Consider the following 20,974-nt stretch of genomic DNA (forward strand, 5'->3'; position numbering starts at 1 on the left):
AATGATTCTGGTTTTTGAATTCAATTGGGAGAAACAACATCACATTTGGAAATAATATTAGTTTGTAGGTTGATATTAGGGGAGTAGTCAGCAATCTCCTTTTATGCATAAAGTATATACATAATATTGTATGTAGGGTGTTCATAATAACAAAGCAAAAGCCCAATAATAGTCCAGTTTAGGGGCACCCAGGGGATTCACAGCTGTTTGTGGTTTAGTTCTTGAGAAGTACAATGACCCAGACGGGTACTCACCGTAGCGTATTTACAGGTTAGGGACACAGGGCCCTTACACAGGGATTTAGGGGAGTGCTTCTCAGTCTGTGGGGCTGTTCCCCCCTTGGGCCCAGACTCCCGGCCAATCATTTGTTAGGGTGAATGTTTATTTACTGTTATAGAAATAACAAAACCATGTGACCATTATTTAAACATGTCTGTAACAGTGGGGGCTTAGAAAGGGGCACGGGGGTTTTAGGCCCCTTAATCCCACCTGCCAGATGGTTGGGGGTACAAATCAGTCTCAGTATTGAGATTTCCCCATCAATTCTAAAGATAGGTGTAACGTACTGCCCAATATTGGAAAAATGTAAAAAGGGACAAAAAGAAATGGAAAGCGTAATTTTTTGACCGCGCCCATTTTATGACCACACCCCTAAATACCACTCCTATTTTATACATTTTAACTTTAAGCTACAAGTGTCAGTTCCCCTAAGAGACCAGTTTAGCTGATTAGTTACAATTGTATCTAAGTGCAGGTATAGCTTGTTGGGTTTCTGGACTCTCTGCCAAAAGCTACTTGTTTAATTAAATCTGCGAAACATTGTATCTATTATAGCATTCAGTGGAACCCTGGCTTTTGGTCGGGTAGAGCACAAAGTCCTTTAGATTGGCTCTGATAATAAGTGTAGGATTTTCCATGTATAGTAAATCTTTTATACATTTAATCTGTTTCAGGTTGGCATTAAACAGAGTCTTAAAGGGAACCTGTCACCCTAAAAAATAATTCCAAACCTTTTTCTATCATGTTAGTTGAGCAAAATAAACTTTACTTACACTATATAAAATATTTAATTTTTTTTCCCATTAGTGTTGGAATTTACAGTCACAGCCAGCAGGGCGGCGCCATTTTGTGATCACTGTTATTAAGGCAAAGCTTTGTATCCCCCCAAAATCTTATGCATTTGCCATCGGGGGGATATCTAGGAAGTGCTGAAGGGAAAGTTAAAGTAACTGTCATTAAGGATCTGAGCTGAAAATCATATATATGCTGAAGGCATAGGGGCGGGGCAGGCAGTATATGATTGACAGCTCAGAATTTTAAATACATTTATAACATGTATTCGCCTTTGTATACATATAAAAGGAAGAAATGTATTATATTGGTATTTTATTTGTGGAGAAACAGATAATATGCTCTATGGTGACACCTTGTGGCCAGTTTTGAGTATAACAGAAGAATCACATTTCAGACCATTTAAGGCACAACAAAATGATATTGGAAAGAGGGACAGCTTCAGAGCCTCATTATAGCACAGATACAAGTCTATGGGCTCACATAGTGTTTAATGGAGAAGGAAAGGAAAAACTCAGTAGCTTTATCAGAAAGGTCTATGTAAATACAGCCATAAGCACTCACAGAAACGCTGCACTGAGTCCTCTATTAAAAGAAACACAGGATTTGTTGTCTTCTTTTGTGTACACATGTTCATCTATGCCAGTGATCCCCAACCAGTGGCTCAGGGGCAACATGTTGCTCCCCAACCCCTTGGATGTTGCTCTCAGTGCCCCCAAACCAGGGAGTTATTTTTGAATTCCTGACTTGGGGGCAAGTTTTGCTTGAATAAAAATTTTTACTAACAAATAAAGCCCCTGTAAGCTAATAGGGTGCATAGAGGCCCCTAATAGCCAATCGCAGCCCTTATTTCGCTCCTCCATGAACTTTTATGGTGCTTGTGTTGCTCCCCAAGTCTTTTTACATTTGACTGTAGCTCACGAGTAAGAAAGGTTGGGGATCCCTGATCTATTCAATCCTTCAGTGCATGGCATGAGTCTGCTCAGTATGCTCCACTCTCCCTCTCCCCCTCCCTTTTTCTGCCTCCCAGATAATATGGTCTTTGGTGACATCTTGTGGCCAGTTTTGAATATAACAGAAGATTCACATTTCTGACCATTTAATGCACAACAAAATGCTATTGAGTCCTCTACCAAAAAAAATGCAGGATTTCTTGTGATCTTAATCTCTAGAGAAGTTGGGAACAGGGCCCCCGTGAATGAGGATTTAGTAAGTGCAGGATATATTGTGTAATAGTACTTTCTAGGAAAGTGAGACAGTCACAGCTTTAGTTAGAAAGAGCAGTTTCTGGCTCCAACCAGGAGAGACAGCTGGGATTATTCTCCTTTACAGGCTCTGTTGATTGAAGGGAACACAGTAGTGATAAGGGTATCAGGCATAGTCTTCTCCCTGATCCATGTCTGCTGTACGGGATCCGGACCACTAGAGGTAGAAACCCTAAGGGCTTTGTTACACCCCAATCTACACTTCACAGTGGTGCAACTTTATTCTGCTTACTCTGCATGAAACCTGCCAAATCCATTTGCTCTGCATCTGTATTGTGAGTATTACTGCATATCCCTGTGGATCAATTGTCTTGGGCAATAAAACCATTTAAATAGCTAAAAAGAGGTTTATATTGTGTACATGATGATCCCATAGGAACAATGTTGGGAAATATTTGAATACCTATTTCTAAATCCCTCTCTAGGAATGTAAATAGTATCCCAGTTCAGTTTAATTTATCTCAGATTAATGAATCCCCATGGAAACAGTGGGCTGAGTAACGTGAGAAACATAATGGACATGATCAGGGTGAACTGTGACACATTGAGCACAAACTGTCAGATAGGGCAGGAGCATCCTGGGGGGGAAATTCGCTCAGTTCCATCTTCGTTACATACAGTACCTCTACAGGAACTGCTGTTTGTCTCTTTATGCTGCAGTATTTTATTATAATTCTGTGTATATCTATTGTGTTCCTATTTGGGCTGATTTGCCTTTGTACGCAAGAAACTGTGTGAGATAAATGCGGCAAAATTGCAACATTTTTAGGCGATTTTCTGAAATGTCATAGAAACCACTAGCTTTAGGAAAGCTTTGCAAATTGGTACTTTGGTGTAGAAAAGACTATTTACCCATGTTGGATTTGCCAGAATGTGTTCTTTCAAAAAAATATATGGTTTTCTGGGTTTTTCAGTATAGTTACGGCACATAATACACAGTCATTGGGCTTATTTTGCAGAAACTGAGTTGGCAGACGAGAAAATTCATAAGCACTCTTTTCATTTGGGTGCCTCTGTACACCACATACTTTGGTAAATCTTTGCATATTGGGCATCAAACTGTTCAGTAGGCCTCTGGCATTCATATTTAGGGTGATGTATCATTGTATGTAAGCAATGTTGTAAGATAAATGTGGCTAATTACAACATTTGTAGATATTTTCTAGAAAAGCCATAAAACCGCTAACTTTAGAAAAGCTTTATAGATTGGTACTTTGGTGTAGAAAGATTTCTTTACCCATGTTGGATTTGTCAGAATGTGTACTTTCAAAAAATATATGTTTTTCAGGGGTCACCCTACATTTCTGCAGCTTCTACCCCATACAAAACTGCCATGTGTTCATGAATTAGGTAAAGGTAAGCCATGAAATTAGTGTGCACAAGGTATATTTGGGGGTCTCTAAGTGCCATGTGCTTTGATAAACCTATGTACAGTGGGCATCAAACTGTTCAGCAGATCTCTGGGGTTCATATTTAGGATGTTTTATATAGCTACCTAATGACCTGTAGACAATAAGATGCTGCAAAGTGGAAGCTTTGAGGTTTTTAAAATTTTTGGAGATGTCATAAAAATCGGCAAACTTGGGAAAGCTTTGTGGCTTTGTACTATGAAGTAGAAAGACATGGGTGCCCATTTTAGATTTGGGTGAATGTGTATTTTCAAAAAATATATGGCTTTCTAGGATGAGCGTACTTTTACTAGCTTTTCCAACATAAAATAATGTAAATGTGTTGATTTTGCAGAAGCTGAAATGACAGAAATGATAGATCATATGGGGGTATGTTCACATTGGGGCCCCTACATGCCACATACTTAGGTAAACCTATGCATATTGGGCATCAAACTGTTCAGTGGACCCCTGGTGTTCATATTTAGGGTGTTTTATTTGGTTACTTTATGACCTGTAGGAGACAAGATACTATAGACTGGAAGCTTTAAAGCGATTTTTCTAAAAATTCACAAATTTTGATAAAAACCAATAAATTTAGGAAAGCATTGCAATTTGGTACTTTGGAGTAGACAGACAATACTACCTATTCTGAAATCCCCAGAATCTGTTCTTTCCAAAAATGTATAATTTTCTGGGATAAACTTTCTGTTAGTGGAATTTTTGGCCTTGAAATCTAAAGTATGCAGCTTTCTGGAGCAGTGCTTTCGAAATTTGGTAGTGTACTGCTGGGAGTTTTTGAATTTAAGTGAGAAATCTCCATAAAACTATATATATTTGGTATTGGCACATTCAGAAGACATGGGACTTTACAAATCAGTTGTATTTTCGTGCATAAAATAATTTTTGTTTGTGGTGTATGTGTTTATATTATGGAAAATATGATTTTTTTTTTCATTTTTTTGACATTAAGAAGCCTATCTCTTGTTACAGAATTGGAATTACACAAAAATTCTACCATATTTTGAAAGCTTAGGTTGTCCCAAAAAAACAATATATATTGTTTTCCTGGGTAAATGAAAAGTCCCCCCCGAGGAAAGGCCCTTAAAATGAAACAGTGCAAAATGTTCAAAAATTGTCTGGCAGTACAAGTTCTACTTTGACCAAAATGGCTGGCAGTAAAAGGGTTAAACACCAGATTTGTTATTTCTCCCAGTTATTTCCATTAGTGATGAGCGAATCTGTTCCGTTTCGCTTCGCCGAAAAATTTGCGAATCTTTCAAAAGATCCGCGAAACGGCGAAAAATTTGCAAAGCAGCGGCTATTATTTTGTCGCACGGCTATTGTTTCGTCGCCCGCGGCTATTATTTTGTCGCGCGGCTATTGTTTTGTCGCCCACGGCTATTGTTTTGTCGCCCACGGCTATTGTTTCGTCGCGCGGCTATTGTTTTGTCGCCCGCGGCTATTGTTTCGTCGCCTGCGGCTCTTATTTTGTCGCGCGCTATTGTTATGTCGCGCGGCTATTATTTTGTCGCCCGCGACTATTCTTTTTTTACGCCTGTAAACTGTACATGTCAGTGTCTCACATTGTGACAGGAGGGGGGCTGTCTGGCTCTTTTCGGGGTATGTAGCTACTGGTTTGTGTTCTTTCCTATCATTGTAGCTCAACAGACCGGCTGGCACTATACTCACTTTTGCTACAATAAACAGACATTGATCTGAAAAACTGACTGCAGAATGTAATGTTAATATTGACCAATTCATATATTTCAGAAAAATTTTACCCAATGGGGATTTAGTTTGACATACAGCAATGTTCAAACAGCTTGAAGAGCATTTGCATCACTTTACTGGTGGGACCGGCACCCAACGGAACTGATGCCAGTGAGGCGCTGACTGTCAGTTTCTTGTATTCACAGATCTTCATAAAGGGGAAGGTTTTTGTTCAGCTCTGTATCACTGTGTGAAAGGGTAAGTGTATGTCTGCATACAGTAATAATCTGCTGCATCTTCTGCTTCCATTCTGCTGATTGTAAGGGTGAAATCAGTTCCAGAACCGCTGCCGCTGATCCGCTCTGGGGTCCCTGTGTGTCGATAGGTTCCCCTATAGATCAGCATCTTTGGTGCCTGCCCTGATTTCTGTTGGTACCACTGTAACCTGTAGTAGTTGTCTGCCAAAAGCTTGGTAGCAGATTTACATGTGAAGGTGACAGTTTCTCCCGGTGACACAGAGACATAATCTGGGGACTGAGTCAGCACAATCTGCCCATAGGAACCTGGGGATTCAAACAACCAAAAATCTATTATTAATACGTGTTGGTTTAAAATTAATCTTATTATTATGTGTATAGTGAATGTGCTCACCGGGAAGCCAGAGCATGAGTAGAGGCAGCCAGCAGCTGTGGGACACCATAGTGATCACTGCACACAGGGCTGATACAGATCCCTGAGCCCCTGCCTGCACTCACTCACATTTATATCCCCCCCCCCACAAGCACAGAGGGACATGTACACTGTATGCAAAATAGATAGTTACTATGTAATAAAGTATTTCCCCCACAGTTTGATGTTTCACAGCTGTAACGGAGGAAATTCAGATTAGGCACATACATTATACACACACACACTGGTACTGACACCTAGTGGTCACTCTGTATAACTACATACTGAAATCTCTCACCAGTATAATTGCCCCATGTACCTTAGTTCTGATCAGAGCAATATCTGGAGAAGAGGCAGAAGGACACGGCATTTCCTTGCTCTATGGTATAAAATCCATGGCACCAGCTGCCAAGTACCCGACTATCAGGGCTGAGTAGTAACCTGTCAACCCCTCAATTTCCCTTGGAATTACCCAATTTATGGCTCCCTCCCCTGGTCTCCCATCACTATACCTTATCCGCAGTTATATAGGGAAAACCCCTCCCCCTAATTAAGCCAATAGGTGCACGGCTTCCATACTTATTACATTATCATAATAGTACAAAACAATACCTATCAGTGACAAACAAACATTATGTAGGACAGAGTTGCTTAAAGAGCCCAATATTAAATTATTTCTACCAAAGGGCATAACTTTGCACTTATCAACATTGAACCTCATTTCCCAGTTTGCTGCCCAGTTTTCCAATTTTGTCAAATCTCTCTGCAAAGCAGCACATCCTGCATGGAACTTATAGTTTTGCCCAATTTAATGTCATCAGCAAAAATAGAAACAGTACTGTCTATGCCCCCCTCCAGGGCATTAAGAAACAAGTTAAACAGCAAAGGACCAAGGACTGACCCCTGCGGTACCCACTAACCACACTGGTCCAATTAGAAACTGTTCCATTTACCCCACTCTTTGTACTCTATCCTTCAGCCAGTTCTCTATCCAATTACAAATATTATGTTCTAGGCCAATATTCCTCAATTTGATCATTAACCTTCTGTGAGGTACTGTATCAAACGCTTTAGCAAAGTCCAAGTAGATCCCATCCACTTCCATTCCAGCATCGAGGTTCCTACTCACCTCCTCATAAAAGGCGACTAAATTAGTCTGGCAAGATCTGTTACGCATAAAACTAATAGTATTGTGAACTGCAATGTATTCAAGTACCCTATCCCTTATTACCCCTTCCAAAAGTTTTCCTACAACTGATGTCAGACTAACAGGCCTATAGTTTTCAGGCTGAGAACGGGATCCCTGTTTAAATAACGGCACCACATTAGCAATCCGCCAGTCTCTCGGCACCATGCCAGACCCCAACGAATCCTGAATAATGAAGGGAAGAGGTTTGGCAATCACAGCGCTCAGCTTGTTTGAATCCCATCTGGTCCCGGACTTTTGTTTACCTGTTCAAGTCTCTTTTGAATTCCCTCCCCAGTGACCCATGCGTCAGTAGTTATATTACTAGAATTGGGTCTATTAGAAGGGAATCCTTGGTTAGCCGGCTCCTCAGGTGGATACACAGATGGAAAAAAAGAGTTCAAAATTTCTGCTTTTTCTTTGTTCTTATCTGCCAACTGACCCCCCTGTGATAATAACGGTCCCACCCCTTCTTGCGAAAGGGGGCGGCGGCCTCGGGGCATGCGGTTCTCAAATTTGGCCCTGAGAATGATTATATACTGGGAGGTACAGAGCTGTTATAGGTATATACTGTATATGTATATATGTAAGGGGGGGCACAGTGTTGGGGGGTTGGTGGGAGGAGAACGCTGTGAGTTAAGGGGCTGTACTGGTTATACTGGGTTGCTGGATACAACGATGGGAGAGTTCATGTAAGAGTCTGAGCTACACAGGAACTAAAGGTGTCACTATTTATATTTCTGTGGTTTTTATTTCCTTTCTGGGCTTTTCTGTGACACTGCGGGGCCCTTGCACAGAGGGGGGGCTGCTCTATATCAGGTCACGGTCACTGCTTCCATTGCATGAACCCCGGAAATACTGTCGGCTGCTTATTTCCCTTTCTGTATTTGTCTTCATAAGGGTTTTTGTTCAGCTCTGTATCACTGTGTGAGTGGGGTATCATAACCCTGCTGACAGTAATAATCTCCTGCATCTTCTGCTTCCATTCTGCTGATTGTAAGGGTGAAATCAGTTCCAGAACCGCTGCCGCTGATCCGCTCTGGGGTCCCTGTGTGTCGGGTACTTGCCGAATAGATCAGCAGCTTTGGTGCCTGCCCTGATTTCTGTTGGTACCAGGCTAAATAGCTGGTAGAGCCAATTGTAACACCGCTACTGGCTTTACATGTGAAGGTGACAGTTTCTCCCGGTGACACAGAGACATAATCTGGGGACTGAGTCAGCACAATCTGCCCATAGGAACCTGAGGACACAAACAGATATGAAATCTATTATCAATACATATTTATGTAAAATGCCCCTTATTATTATGTGTATAGTGAATGTGCTCACCGGGAAGCCAGAGCATGAGTAGAGGCAGCCAGCAGCTGTGGGACACCATAGTGATCACTGCACACAGGGCTGATACAGATCCCTGAGCCCCTGCCTGCACTCACTCACATTTATATCCCCCCCCACAAGCACAGAGGGACATGTACACTGTATGCAAAATAGATAGTTACTATGTAATAAAGTATTTTCCCCACAGTTTGATGTTTCACAGCTGTAACGGAGGAAATTCAGATTAGGCACATACATTATACACACATACACTGGTACTGACACCTAGTGGTCACTCTGTATAACTACATACTGAAATCTCTCACCAGTATAATTGCCCCATGTACCTTAGTTCTGATCAGAGCAATATTTGGAGAAGAGGCAGAAGGACACGGCATTTCCTTGCTCTATGGTATAAAATCCATGGCACCAGCTGCCAAGTACCCGACTATCGGGGCTGAGTAGTAACCTGTCACCCCCCCAAATTTCCCTTGGAATTACCCAATTTATGACTCCCTCCCCTGGTCTCCCATCACTATACCTTATTCGCAGTTATATAGGGAAAACCCCTCCCCCTAATTAAGCCAATAAGTGTACGGCTTCCATACTAATTACATTATCATAATAGTACAAAACAATACCTATCAGTGACAAACAAACATTATGTAGGACAGAGTTGCTTAAAGAGCCCAATATTACAACCCTGTCCATTTGTAACCAATAGCCCCATCCATGACAATACAGTTGTGGCTGTAAAGAAAAAATGGTGATCACTAATAGTAAATCCATGTAAGTCATCATCAGGGTCGGACTGGCCCAACGGGATACTGGGAACAATCCCATTGGGCCCCAGTCCTGCTGGCCCCTGCTGCTTGCCGCTGCCACAAACCAGCCGCTCGCTACTGATAAACAGAAACCAGCGCCTGAAACCAAAGCTGAAATAAAAGCAAAGATGGCCGCGCTTTCTTAGGCCCCATATTTGTTCAGACTCCTTGATCATAGGAGTACATAATGTAGCAGCTAGTGGGTGCCCTTATGTGTATGGGGGGCCCCTGGGGTGAGGCTCTCTGGTGGGCCCCAGGAACCCCAGTCCATCATGATTCCATGATACAACTGAAAAGGTTTCACATATTAAAAGAAGCAAAAAAACCTGAGATTCTCATTTAGGCCCATAGGAGCCGGGGTATATAGTTTGGCAATGCACATTATCTCTTTTGAAGTAATAATCTATTATAATCTCCTCCTCTAGGGGGAGCTCTCACAGCCTAGAGAGCCAACTATCTGTGGGTGCTGCTCTGTCCTTGTAACTTAAAAGGAACTAACTAAAAGGATTTTTTTTTCCAAAATGTATGAGTTAATAGAGCTTCTCCAGCAGAATCCTGCACTGAAATCCATTTTTCAAAAACCTAAACAGATTTTTTTTTTTTTTAATTTCACACGGGGCTAGCCATTTTCTTATTTTCCCAGGAGCCTTCAGCCATGTGACCTGTGCTCTGATAAACTTCAGTCTCTCTTTACTGCTGCGCTGCAAGTTGGAGTCAAATCACCCCCTTCCCTTCCCCCCCAGCAGTCGATCAGCAGAACAATGGGCAGTTAACAAGATGGCAGCTCCCTGACACCCCTGCGGAAGTGCCTCCATGGGCTAATAGCACTGCTGGTACTGTCCTGAATTTAGGCAAGTGGGTAAGCAGGCAAAACTACCTATACTACCTCCCATTAATTTAGGGTGGCTTCAGGCATCTCTCAGGTGGCTTAAATACACTGTAAGAAAATGCCCCATGTGCAATTAGCTTCAATGAGCTTCAGGGCCGCTGCTGGCCAAATGGGTGCCCTAAGCAGAAATTTACTTTTGTGCCCCTCCACGCCCACTTTTGTGGCCACACCCCAATTACCACACCTCATTTTTTCCCCAAAAATACTCCTTTTATATAGTTGTAATGGTGGGATCAGATGCAAATGTGCTATACCCTCATACTGTACTACCTAAGGAAAACAATATAGCAACTCCTACATATAAAATACAAATATAGAGAGAAGGCAGTCAGTTATAAGTGAGTTATAATTATGTACCAGTTTTTCCCCCCATACACAGTGCCCCAATGGCCCAATACACAGTACCCCCCATACACAGTGCCCCCATAGACAGTACCCCCATACACAGTGCCCCCATACACAGTACCCCCATACACAGTGCACCCATACACCATGCACCCATAGACCACAATTGACCCCATAGACAGTAGCCCCCACACACAGTGCCCCCAATAGCCCCCATAGACAATGCCCCCATAGTAAGTTCCCCAATTGCCCCCATAAACAGTGCCCCCAATTGCCCCATAGACAGTACCCCCCATAGACAGTAGCCCCCACACACAGTGCCCCCCAATTGCCTCATACACAGTACCCCCCATAGACAGTAGCCCCCAATAGAAAGGGCCCCCATACACAGTGCCCCAATTGCCCCCATAAACAGGGCACCCAATAGAAAGTGCCCCCATACACAGTGCCCCAATTGCCCCCATAAACAGTGCCCCCAATTGCCCCATAGACAGTACCCTCCATAGACAGTAGCCCACACACACAGTTCCCCCATACACAGTGCCCCAATTCCCCCATAAACAGTGCCCCCAATTGCCCCATAGACAGTACCCCCTATAGACAGTAGCCCCCACACACAGTGCCCCCAATAGAAAGTGTCCCATACACAGTGCCCCAATTGCCCCCATAAACAGTACCCCCCAGAGACAGTAGCCCCCACACACAGTGCCCCCATACACAATGCCCCAATTGCCCCCATAAACAGTGCCCCCAATTGCCCCATAGACAGTACCCCCCATAGACAGTAGCCCCCCACACAGTGACCCCATACACAGTGCCCCAATTGCCCCCATAAACAGTGCCCCCAATTGCCCCATAGACAGTACCCCCCATAGACAGTAGCCCCCACACACAGTGCCCCCAATAGAAAGTGCCCCATACACAGTGCCCCAATTGCCCCCATAAATAGTGCCCCCATAGACAGTAGCCCCCACACACAGTGCCCCCATACACAGTGCCCTAATTGCCCCCATAAACAGTGCCCCCAATTGCCCCATAGACAGTACCCCCATAGACAGTAGCCCCCACACACAGTGTCCCCAATTGCCTCATACACAGTACCACCCATAGACAGTAGCCCCCACACACAGTGCCCCCAATTGCCCCCATAAAAAGTACCCCCAACATACCAAGTCATCGTTCGTTGGCAGCTCCTTCTCTCTTATGCCACGGCAACACGCACTTCTATAAGGTTGCGCCTTGTCGCTGACGTGTGACGTCATACGCACGGGCGCAACCTTATAAAAGGGCTTGTTGCCGCGGCATAAGAGAGAAGGAGCTGCCAACGAACGATGACTTGGTAAGTTGGTGCCCTAAGCAGACTGCGTAGTCTGCGTATAGGGAGCAGCGCTACTGATGATCTTGTACAGTAAAGATATATAGTTATATACTCACAGTATGCACTTGTAAATAATAGTACATTGGCTTTATGAACAATAACTCCAGATACTAGTTACTTTATAAAGTAAGGGGCAAAAGGAGTGGCACTCAAAATACATTAAATACAGTGAGAGACAGAGGGTAGTGGCACCCTAAGTACATTAAATGCAGTGAGAAGCAGTAGACATTTTAGTCCTAAATACATTTAACACAATTAAAGGCAAGGATTTATAACACCCAAGACCACCTTACACTTCCAAAAAGTAGATTTCCTGAAATCTGGAGAAGTTTTCAGCATTGTAGAGATCAAAATGAGTTCAGAAATCGTTTGTATTGCTAAACATCTACTCCATCTAGTGGTAGACTTGAGAACAGCACCCAAAAAGGAGAAACCTGTTTGCTATGTTTCCCCTATAATGATACAGTTACAGCCCCCACAGGATAAGCAGGGAATGTGCCGGCCCTCGGATTACCAAACAATGTAAGTTTCTTACATACGGGCTGTAATAAATCAGCCTTGGTTACCCTATCTCCCAAGTTACAGGATTTTTTGAAAATAAAGGTTTACCTTTAAACACCTGGCCAAAATCATAATCTTTTTGTAAAACTTCCCAATACTTAAAAATAATCATTAATCCCATGAGAATAATCATTACAGGGAGGCACAAAAGGAATCCTGTCATTATCCTTTTATCCATTTTGGTTTCTAGCAGTTCCTCCCTCTGTAGGGATTTCTGGGATGTGACTAATGTAGGATCATAGCCACGATCTATAAAATGTAAGGCTTTCTGATCTAGGGCTGGCACCGTTCCCTGTCTGTAACTCCAGGCAGGGGGGCGGGGCAGTGACACCATGTGGGCGGGGCAGTGCCATCACAGGGGCAGGGCTATATTGTGGCGATCACCGTGTCAGTCTTGGAGAGTCCTGCCCAGTTCCCTGGCTGGGGCAAAACCACACGGGGGCAACACAAATTTCCTCCAATCTTTCATCACAAACCTGCCCCTGGGACACAGTCCTTTTACCCCTCAGTAATTGGCCGTACGGTAAGCCCTTTTTGGTATTACTGGTATACTGAAAACTGATATACAAAAGTAGCTAATTATTATCAGTTTGTATAGATCAGTAATGAGTGGATTATCCTGTTTAATCTGCATAACATCCAAAAACTGTATCCTGTCAGGGCCCCACTGCACCCCTATAACTATGGGCCCCCAGCAGCCACAGGGTCTGTTTCCACTATAGTTACCCCCCCTGAGAGAAGTACTAACCAATGAAATCAGCACTTGGCACTGACCAGGCAATTGCAATAAGATTAAAGGGATAGTGACACGTTCCATAAATACCTCTTTAGTGATGTTTTATAGTTCCAAAGGAACAAATTAGGACACAGAGGACACTCACAATAGGCACATAAGGGCACTAGTAGGGACACCAAGTGGTCACTCTGTGTAAGTACACATGTAAATGTACCATGATTCTTATTATTATAGCTCATTTACTAATGCAAAGCAAAGGGAAAAGCTCAAAACGATGTGCATTCGTATAGGTTATTTATTAGAGAAATGGTTCCATTATACCTTGGGCTTAGATTACATTAATGAGGGAAAGAGAGAGCTCTCGAGCTGCCAGGGCTGGGGGCACAACTTATCTGATTAGCGGCACTAATCATTAGCCCCAGAATGGCACTGCCTGGAATTAGCCAACTTGTTATCTACAAAACCCCCAGATCCTTCTCCATTAAGGATACCCCCAACACACTCCCATTCAGTAGATAGTTTGTGTTTATATTATTTCTACCAAAGTGCATAACTTTGCACTTATCAACATTGAACCTCATTTCCCAGTTTGCTGCCCAGTTTTCCAATTTTGTCAAATCGCTCTGCAAAGCGGCACATCCTGCATGGAACTTATAGTTTTGCCCAATTTAGTGTCATCAGCACAAATAGAAACAGTACTGTCTATGCCCCCCTCCAGGGCATTAATAAACAAGTTAAACAGCAAAGGCCCAAGGACTGACCCCTGCGGTACCCACTAACCACACTGGGCCAATTAGAAAATGTTCCATTTACCCCCATTCTTTGTACTCTATCCTTCAGCCAGTTCTCTATCCAATTACAAATATTATGTTCTAGGCCAATATTCCTTAATTTGATCATTAACCTTCTGTGAGGTACTGTATCAAACGCTTTAGCAAAGTCCAAGTAGATCCCATCCACTGCCATTCCAGCATCAAGGTTCCTACTCACCTCCTCATAAAAGGCAACTAAATTAGTCTGGCAAGATCTGTTACACATAAAACTGTTATAGGTATATACTGTATATGTATATATGTAAGGGGGGGCACAGTGTTGGGGGGTTGGTGGGAGGAGAACGCTGTGAGTTAAGGGGCTGTACTGGTTATACTGGGTTGCTGGATACAATGATGGGAGAGTTCATGTAAGAGTCTGAGCTACACAGGAACTAAAGGTGTCACTATTTATATTTCTGTGGTTTTTATTTCCTTTCTGGGCTTTTCTGTGACACTGCGGGGCCCTTGCACAGAGGGGGGGCTGCTCTATATCAGGTCACGGTCACTGCTTCCATTGCATGAACCCCGGAAATACTGTCGGCTGCTTATTTCCCTTTCTGTATTTCTGTATTTGTTCAGCTCTGTATCACTGTGTGACCCACTGTAACTCTGCTGGCAGTAATAATCTGCTGCATCTTCTGCTTCCATTCTGCTGATTGTAAGGGTGAAATCAGTTCCAGAACCGCTGCCGCTGATCCGCTCTGGGGTCCCTGTGTGTCGGGTACTTGCCTTATAGATCAGCAGCTTTGGTGCCTGCCCTGATTTCTGTTGGTACCAGTGCAAATAGCTGTAAGAGCCACTTACAAGGCTGCTACTGGCTTTACATGTGAAGGTGACAGTTTCTCCCGGTGACACAGAGACATAATCTGGGGACTGAGTCAGCACAATCTGCCCATAGGAACCTGAGGATAATAAATACACAGTAAGTCTATATAGCTGTAAAGCAGTGGGCAAATGTGTGTATGTGAGTGCTGCTATAAGTACCTGTAAGAGAGAGAGAGAAGAGAGCGCAGAGGCCAAGCAGTAAGTATCTCCCCATACTGACAGTAGGAGCAGTGCAGGGGCAGATCCCTGAGACTGAGTCACATAGGAAATAGAACATTTATAGCCCCTTATATCTACAGGCAACTCACCCACAGTTTGTGTATGCAAAGTCACATAAGGAATGAAAGTGTCTGGGTTACACAGGGGCAATTTAGAGTGGGATCTTACATGAAGAAAAGAGATGGGATTACTGTAACTACTAAATGACTTTGCCTTTTGGGTTGGGTTGGGCGCTGCAATGTAATGGCTGCATTTCCTTCATTTCCTTTTATAGGGAAAGGTTTAGGCTCAATGAACTCCCATGAGTAAAGTCTATCCATACTAAATAGAACATTCTTTATAATAAAGAAAATCAAGCCCCTGAGCATATCCTTTCTGGGGTACCTGGGGGGCAAAAGGAACTGGAGACGCCACATAAGGAGGAAGCATTTACTGGTCCCCTGTTTGCTCCTGGGCAAACTTAGTGCCTTTTATTACATATCCCCCAGGTGTTTATCAAGCTTGCTGCTATCTGGGTCAGAGCCAATGTCCAGATAAAGACTTTTTTAAAGAAGATTTAGCTGCAGTGCTGCCTATTGCACATATTTCTGTATGAGCAGATGGACATGGCCACCATGTGACCTGCACCAAATCCTGATGGTTTATACAGGATCAGCTACAAAATGAGGCTAAACATGGCCGCCTCTTATCATTGGTTCATCCAATATGAATATCTGAGCAGGTCTCACAGCATTTGGGGGTTTATGAAACCGGTAGGAAACATCCTGCCCAATGAATATAATATCATTTCCCTACTATGTTCCCATAAAGATTTATGGTCATTATATTATTGGCACAGCCCATACCAACAGGGGGAGTCCTGCTAAGGGTGATACTCCCTATAATTTGTGTGGGGGGGGGGAGTGTCCAGTTACCTGATGCCCCAGGAATCTTATATAGATAGGCAGCTCTTGGGCCTAGAATTTGATCCACTCTGGAGAACCAGTTTTCCGATTTCACAAGATTCATACCCAAAGCTTAGCCGGCAGGTTGATCAGAAGCCTCAGTAAGAAACTAGAATGTTCTTAAAGTTGGAATTACTGATCATGTGACCCAGTACAGGTATCGGCTATAGGTTGGGGCCGCACACTAAGGGGCACATTTATTAACCATCGGAATATTTTTTTCTCGATAATAAAAATCAGCGAAAAAAAAGCTGAATTTTTTTTCAAGCATCTGAAAGGCTTAAAATCCGAATCTGACAATTCGCCTGCAAAAGTTTGCCAAGATCATGTAGAAGCCAGTGGCAGAGGTGCCTCCCCTCTCTTTGAGGGTCCTTCTTTTCTGCTACCTTACATATACAGATAATTATGGCATTTTTCCCTTCACACCAGCTGGGATTCTCATTGGGGGATTTTTTGCTATTTAAAGCTGTTGCTGCCTGTGTAGCTTTGGGGAAAAGTTTAGTAAATATTTTATTGGGCAATATTGCTCAAGGAAAACAAACCTGATGTTGCTGGACTACAGCTCCCAGCATGCCTCACCCTTCATTATATGTTACATTATTCTGGGGTTTCTATGGGGACATTTACAGTAACTGGCAAACCCCTGGCAGTGTCAGTACTGACTGTTTCCAGCCCAAAAATGCTCTGGTGAGTAACCTTGGGCTGAGAAGTGTTTCTCAGTGAGTGAATGGGAGCTGATGGGGGGCTGTCGGGCTCTTTTCGGGGGATGTAGCTACTGGTTTGTGTTCTTTCCTTCCATTTAACCTCAACAGACCGGCTGGCACTAAATCATAATAAACATTAATCTAAAAATATGAAATCAGGAAATAGTACCAAGTTGTGAGTTAGTGTGACATACAGCCGTGTTCCAACAGCTTGAAGAGCATTTGCATCACTTTACTGGTGGGACCGGCACCCAACGGAACTGAAGCCAGTGAGGCGCTGACTGTCAGTTTCTTGTATTCACAGATCTTCATAAAGGGGAAGGTTTTTGTTCAGCTCTGTATCACTGTGTGAGTGGGTACTGAGCATACTGGTGGCAGTAATAATCTGCTGCATCTTCTGCTTCCATTCTGCTGATTGTAAGGGTGAAATCAGTTCCAGAACCGCTGCCGCTGATCCGCTCTGGGGTCCCTGTGTGTCGGGTACTTGCCCCATAGATCAGCGGCTTTGGTGCCTGCCCTGATTTCTGTTGGTACCAGGCTAAACTGTTGTATCTATAAAAAATGTTATAAACACCGCTACTGGCTTTACATGTGAAGGTGACAGTTTCTCCCGGTGACACAGAGACATAATCTGGGGACTGAGTCAGCACAATCTGCCCATAGGAACCTGAGGACACAAACAGATATGAAATCTATTATCAATACATATTTATATAAAATGCCCCTTATTATTATGTGTATAGTGAATGTGCTCACCGGGAAGCCAGAGCATGAGTAGAGGCAGCCAGCAGCTGTGGGACACCATAGTGATCACTGCACACAGGGCTGATACAGATCCCTGAGCCCCTGCCTGCACTCACTCACATTTATATCCCCCCCCCACAAGCACAGAGGCACTGGGGGACCTACATGTAGATTGTATGCAAATCCCATGAAGTCCTGCTGGGGGCCCCCCCTCCCTATGAAACCCACAGTTCCCTGTATTTCTAACTGTGCATCTTTACAAGTCTCACTGACAGTGAATTCAGTGAAAATGGGCCCCTCTAGATAAGCAGTTGTGCTCATTGTTTTTTATTTTTGCTGCGAGTTTGGACCTACTGCAATCCCAGCCATGATGCTGCCCCTCTGTGCCCCCTAGTTTTGCTACAGAAGTTGCCAAAAAATATAATTATAAATGAAAGAAAATTCACTAATTACAATTCTACTGATCAAAACACTTGAACTGACCAATGAGAATGCTGATTCCCAGCACTGTGTCAGGCCCCTTGCTGGTACCTTACATATAGAGATAATGATGGCATTTTCCCGTCATTATATGGCACAGGAATCAGACATGGGGATAAAGGGACAGACTTGTTCAGTGCTGGGAAACTGTGCTTATTGCTCCCAACTCCAATTGCAGGAACAGAGAACAGGGAGCCGGATTTACTCACATCAGCCGGGATTCTCATTGGGGGAATTTTTGCTTTTTAAAGCAGTCGTTAGCCCTGGGGATTTGGGGAAAAGTTTTGGAAAGTTTTATTGGGCAATATTGTTTTAAGGATACAACCCTGATGTTGCTGGACTACAGCTCCCAGCATGCCTCACCCTTCATTATATGTTACGTTTTTCTGGGGTTTGTAGTCCAACAACAGCTGAGTAAAGTTTGGTTGAGCCGCGCTGTGCAGCCCATACACAGAGAGATCTATTTGTCTGACAGGGTCACTAAATGAGCAGATCTTTACCCCATTTGACACCTATGTGCTGGACCAAATCCGGCCAATCTGATCGGGCAAACGATGGGGTTATAACAGGGATTATGCAGGCCCATTGGGAGAAGATCACAATAAGGCAGGCATGGGGGTCTTCACCCAACAGCAAGTTCAAACCCACCCAACAGATATCTAGTTGATTTTTGGCCAGATATCTGTCAGGGAGGCAGTAAAACTGGGCTCATACACAGGCAGATTTGCAGCCAACTCAGTCTGAAGGGGCCGAATGTCCCTTTAATGTGATTATGTACGGCCGGCTTTAGGCTGATAGCACACGGGGGGCTCATCTACGTGAAACTGCCTGAGATCTGCCCCTGCCGCCCCCTGTTACCGTAACTGGCAAACCCCTGGCAGTGTCAGTACTGACTGTTTCCAGCCCAAAAATGCTCTGGTGAGTAACCTTGGGCTGAGAAGTGTTTCTCAGTGAGTGAATGGGAGCTGATGGGGGGCTGTCGGGCTCTTTTCGGGGGATGTAGCTACTGGTTTGTGTTCTTTCCTTCCATTTTAGCTCAACAGACCGGCTGGCACTAAATCATAATAAACATTAATCTAAAAATATGACTGCAGAATGTAATACATTTCATACTAAACCTAATCAGTTTATACATATCAGGAAATATTATTATTATGGTGAGTTAGTGTGACATACAGCCGTGTTCCAACAGCTTGAAGAGCATTTGCATCACTTTACTGGTGGGACCGGCACCCAACGGAACTGAAGCCAGTGAGGCGCTGACTGTCAGTTTCTTGTATTCACAGATCTTCATAAAGGGGAAGGTTTTTGTTCAGCTCTGTATCACTGTGTGAGTGGGGTCTGATAGGGTTTAAATTGCTTAATGCTGAATTTACACAATTTTGTTTTCAATCATGAAGGCCTGTGAATGTGTTACTGCAATTGTTATGATTATCCTCACTATCTTGTCTTTGTCCAAGTTGCTTTTGGCCTTGATTATCTCAGCTAATATTCAAGGCTAAGAGATCATAATAAAGCTTCAGTAGCTAATTAAATAATTTCTGTATTTCTACTAATAATTGCAATGTACCCACCCATGATACGTAAGCATAATGGGATGTGTTTTTCTATCTACTATATAAGTAATATCAAAACAAAATAAATTTGTACTTGTTTGCAATACACATACTGGTTGTATCGTTTGTACAAGTTCCCTGATCAGCGCACATGCGCAGACGATATCAGATGTTTCGCCGACGCACAGATTAAATCGAACCGGTTCGTGACTGCTTAGATACAGTGCAGAGAAGCACAGACAGAGTTAAAGAGATTAACCCTTACAGTTTGGTGTCAAGAAGTGGGATTGGCAGGAGAATCCAGCGGTAAGTAGAATTTACATCTTAATTGATGGTTTTCCTCTTACCTCTGGCTCTTCCCTACAGGCCGATCTAAAAAGGGTACAGTTAGCAGTCTAATAGAGATACAAGATACAGAGATACAAGATACAGAGATAAAAAGAGATACAGAGATACAGAGATACAAGATACAGAGATACAGAGATAATAAGAGAATTAGGGATTCTCAGGACGTGTGTGGGAAACATTATTTTCTGACTGATTCGTCTCTGCATGTGTATTCCTGTGTTGTCCTGTCTTTGTTATATGTACCTGTAACTGTATTTTATGTATCTGCTCATATAAGCACACCTGCTATTAAGAGTGATCGCAAGTCATTGTGGGTCTTGTAGGGACCTTGATCTCAGTTCAGCCCTAACGACTTTGCTTTGCCAAATGTGTTTATATTTTCAATTTTGGAAATTTATGGTATTAAGATTTGATCGCGAGAGAAAATTAAAGGTACTGTTGGATGAATTACTGTTTGCCTGTGTTGTGTCTTTGTTATTTTCTTTAGAAGTAAATGTTTTTAATATCGTAACACTTATATTTTTAAACTGGTCATCTAAAATTTATTACAACATTAAGGAATACCTCTGACTGAGCTAATAAGGTTTTGTAGGGACCTTGATCCCAGTACAGCCTGTTTGCTTTTTTGGAATTGTTGCAATTAATTTTCATTATACGAAATTGAAAATAAAGGAAATAAAAATGCTAAGAAATTACTACTACTCATTCGTGATAAACTTGCAAGGAATACTGAACCTGGTGTCAGTATGATTATTTCGGTGCGCACCCACACGCTTTGTTGAACTAATTCGGACAGGAATAAATACCGTGAGGACTGATTATGTCTTTAACAATTTGAGCCCAATGTGAGACTGCAGGTTTTGTCTGCCTTTAAGCCAAATATAAGGGTTCCGGACAGTTGACACGGAATGGGACGGAGACTGATCACCTCCGGGACACGATAGGAACCTAGGTTTTAGTTTCTTTACCGTGTCATCCCCATATCCTATTGTGAATTAGT

At 43.1% G+C, this 20,974-nt stretch overlaps 3 gene segments (V, D, J or C); all 3 read right to left on the reverse strand.

Annotated features, from left to right (window-relative positions):
- Positions 1-5,582: 5,582 nt before the first annotated feature.
- On the reverse strand, positions 5,583-6,189 carry LOC116408414. The segment is given in 2 exon segments: positions 5,583-6,000; positions 6,089-6,189. Coding segments are annotated over 2 exon segments (369 nt in total).
- Positions 6,190-7,919: 1,730 nt separating this feature from the next.
- On the reverse strand, positions 7,920-8,715 carry LOC116408413. The segment is given in 2 exon segments: positions 7,920-8,532; positions 8,622-8,715. Coding segments are annotated over 2 exon segments (369 nt in total).
- Positions 8,716-17,027: 8,312 nt separating this feature from the next.
- On the reverse strand, positions 17,028-17,703 carry LOC101730301. The segment is given in 2 exon segments: positions 17,028-17,513; positions 17,603-17,703. Coding segments are annotated over 2 exon segments (375 nt in total).
- Positions 17,704-20,974: the final 3,271 nt, after the last annotated feature.

The sequence above is a fragment of the Xenopus tropicalis genome, chromosome 1 (genome assembly GCF_000004195.4).
Source record: "Xenopus tropicalis strain Nigerian chromosome 1, UCB_Xtro_10.0, whole genome shotgun sequence".
NCBI lineage: Eukaryota > Metazoa > Chordata > Amphibia > Anura > Pipidae > Xenopus > Xenopus tropicalis.